We start from the raw sequence: 1,274 nt of genomic DNA on the forward strand, positions 1-1,274 counted from the left end.
TTCTTGCTGAATAAACACATTTTCAAAGAAGACAGTCTTCGCTGGCAATACACGGCAAATGTAACAGCATCTTGTCAGGGTGTTTGTTAGAAATAAATGCAACTCCTCATGCTGTCAGGCAAGAAAGTTACAGTGCTCTTGTCCCCTTGGAAGCTCGAAATATCTGCTAAGAAAAATCAGTTGTTCCTGCCAGTACCAAAGGGGTAGTATTCAGGGAATTCATGAATAATTTTTAGTGCTTCATTGTAGAGTTCCAGATCTGAAACAGGGCAAAGACAACGGTGGTGATGCAGAAGCTAAATTCCCCACAAGCAGCGTTAAAGCCCTGCCTCTTTCAAAGCAGCGTAACCGAGTGCTCCCAGCCCCCTCATCCTCCCCGGTCTTCCCAAGACAGCCACACTGCCAGTGCTTGCTTTCTGGAGGGTGATTTTTAGGGCTGCTACGGGCACAGTCACCCCAAGGCCAGTGCAAGGCAAGAACCATGTGGTCAGGAGAATGATCAGACCGTGGCAGTGACCTGGGCTGGCTCCAGCTTTGGGCTGGTCCCCACACTTTGACAGTCAAACCGTGTATTTTGCACAGATGTTTGCCTGTGACACTCTCCTTTTCTACGTTCTACTCCAGAGCTGGCAGCACGAGCCTTGTCCATGTGAGAAGATAAGCAGGCTCTCCCTTCGTATTTACCGACAGAGAGTTCAGAACACAAAATGAATTTGTCATAACGTATATTCTTACTTACCAAACGGACTTTTGTCTTCTCTGAACTGGACGTATGACATGCACGTGATGGTTGCCTTATTTGTTACTCTTCCTACTACTTCAATAACTCCCGAGATCTCTTCATCTAGCTAGAAAAAAATACCAAACGTGGAATTAGTATCACTAAATTAGCAGCTGTCTCTACTGCCCAGCCTGAAGCCAGGAACTCCCCACAACTGACAACGGATTCTTGTTCAGTCCTACTGAACATCCCTATCCTCTCCCCACCCCAAAACCACAAGAGCCCTGAGCCACTCCAACTTGGAGATTTTAGAACAGCCAATTCAGTACTGACACACACAAAAAAATAATAATGAAGAAGCATCAGACAGAAGATACCAGTTTATAAGTGTACAAAACTGTGTCAGCACTGAGCAGAGACTAATCTAAGACACAGAGAGCAGAAGAATGCAGATTTTAATGCACTGCACTCAAACCTGAGTAAATTTTAGAACTCTTACAGAGCTAAGGAGGTGTCCTGCATGCCAGACAGCAGTTCCAGTATTCCAGATTGA

General features: G+C 45.4%; 1 protein-coding gene across 1 annotated transcript; it reads right to left on the reverse strand.

Moving 5' to 3' along the window:
* Positions 1-176: 176 nt before the first annotated feature.
* On the reverse strand, positions 177-848 carry RPA3 (replication protein A3, 14kDa; the record flags this gene model as incomplete). The annotated part of the gene is made up of 2 exons (XM_009877469.1): positions 177-259; positions 740-848. Coding segments are annotated over 2 exons (192 nt in total), but the record flags the coding sequence as incomplete, so codon positions are not given.
* Between the last annotated feature and the right edge of the window lie 426 nt (positions 849-1,274).

This window comes from Apaloderma vittatum, unplaced genomic scaffold (assembly GCF_000703405.1).
Source record: "Apaloderma vittatum isolate BGI_N311 unplaced genomic scaffold, ASM70340v1 C11862010, whole genome shotgun sequence".
Lineage (NCBI taxonomy): Eukaryota > Metazoa > Chordata > Aves > Trogoniformes > Trogonidae > Apaloderma > Apaloderma vittatum.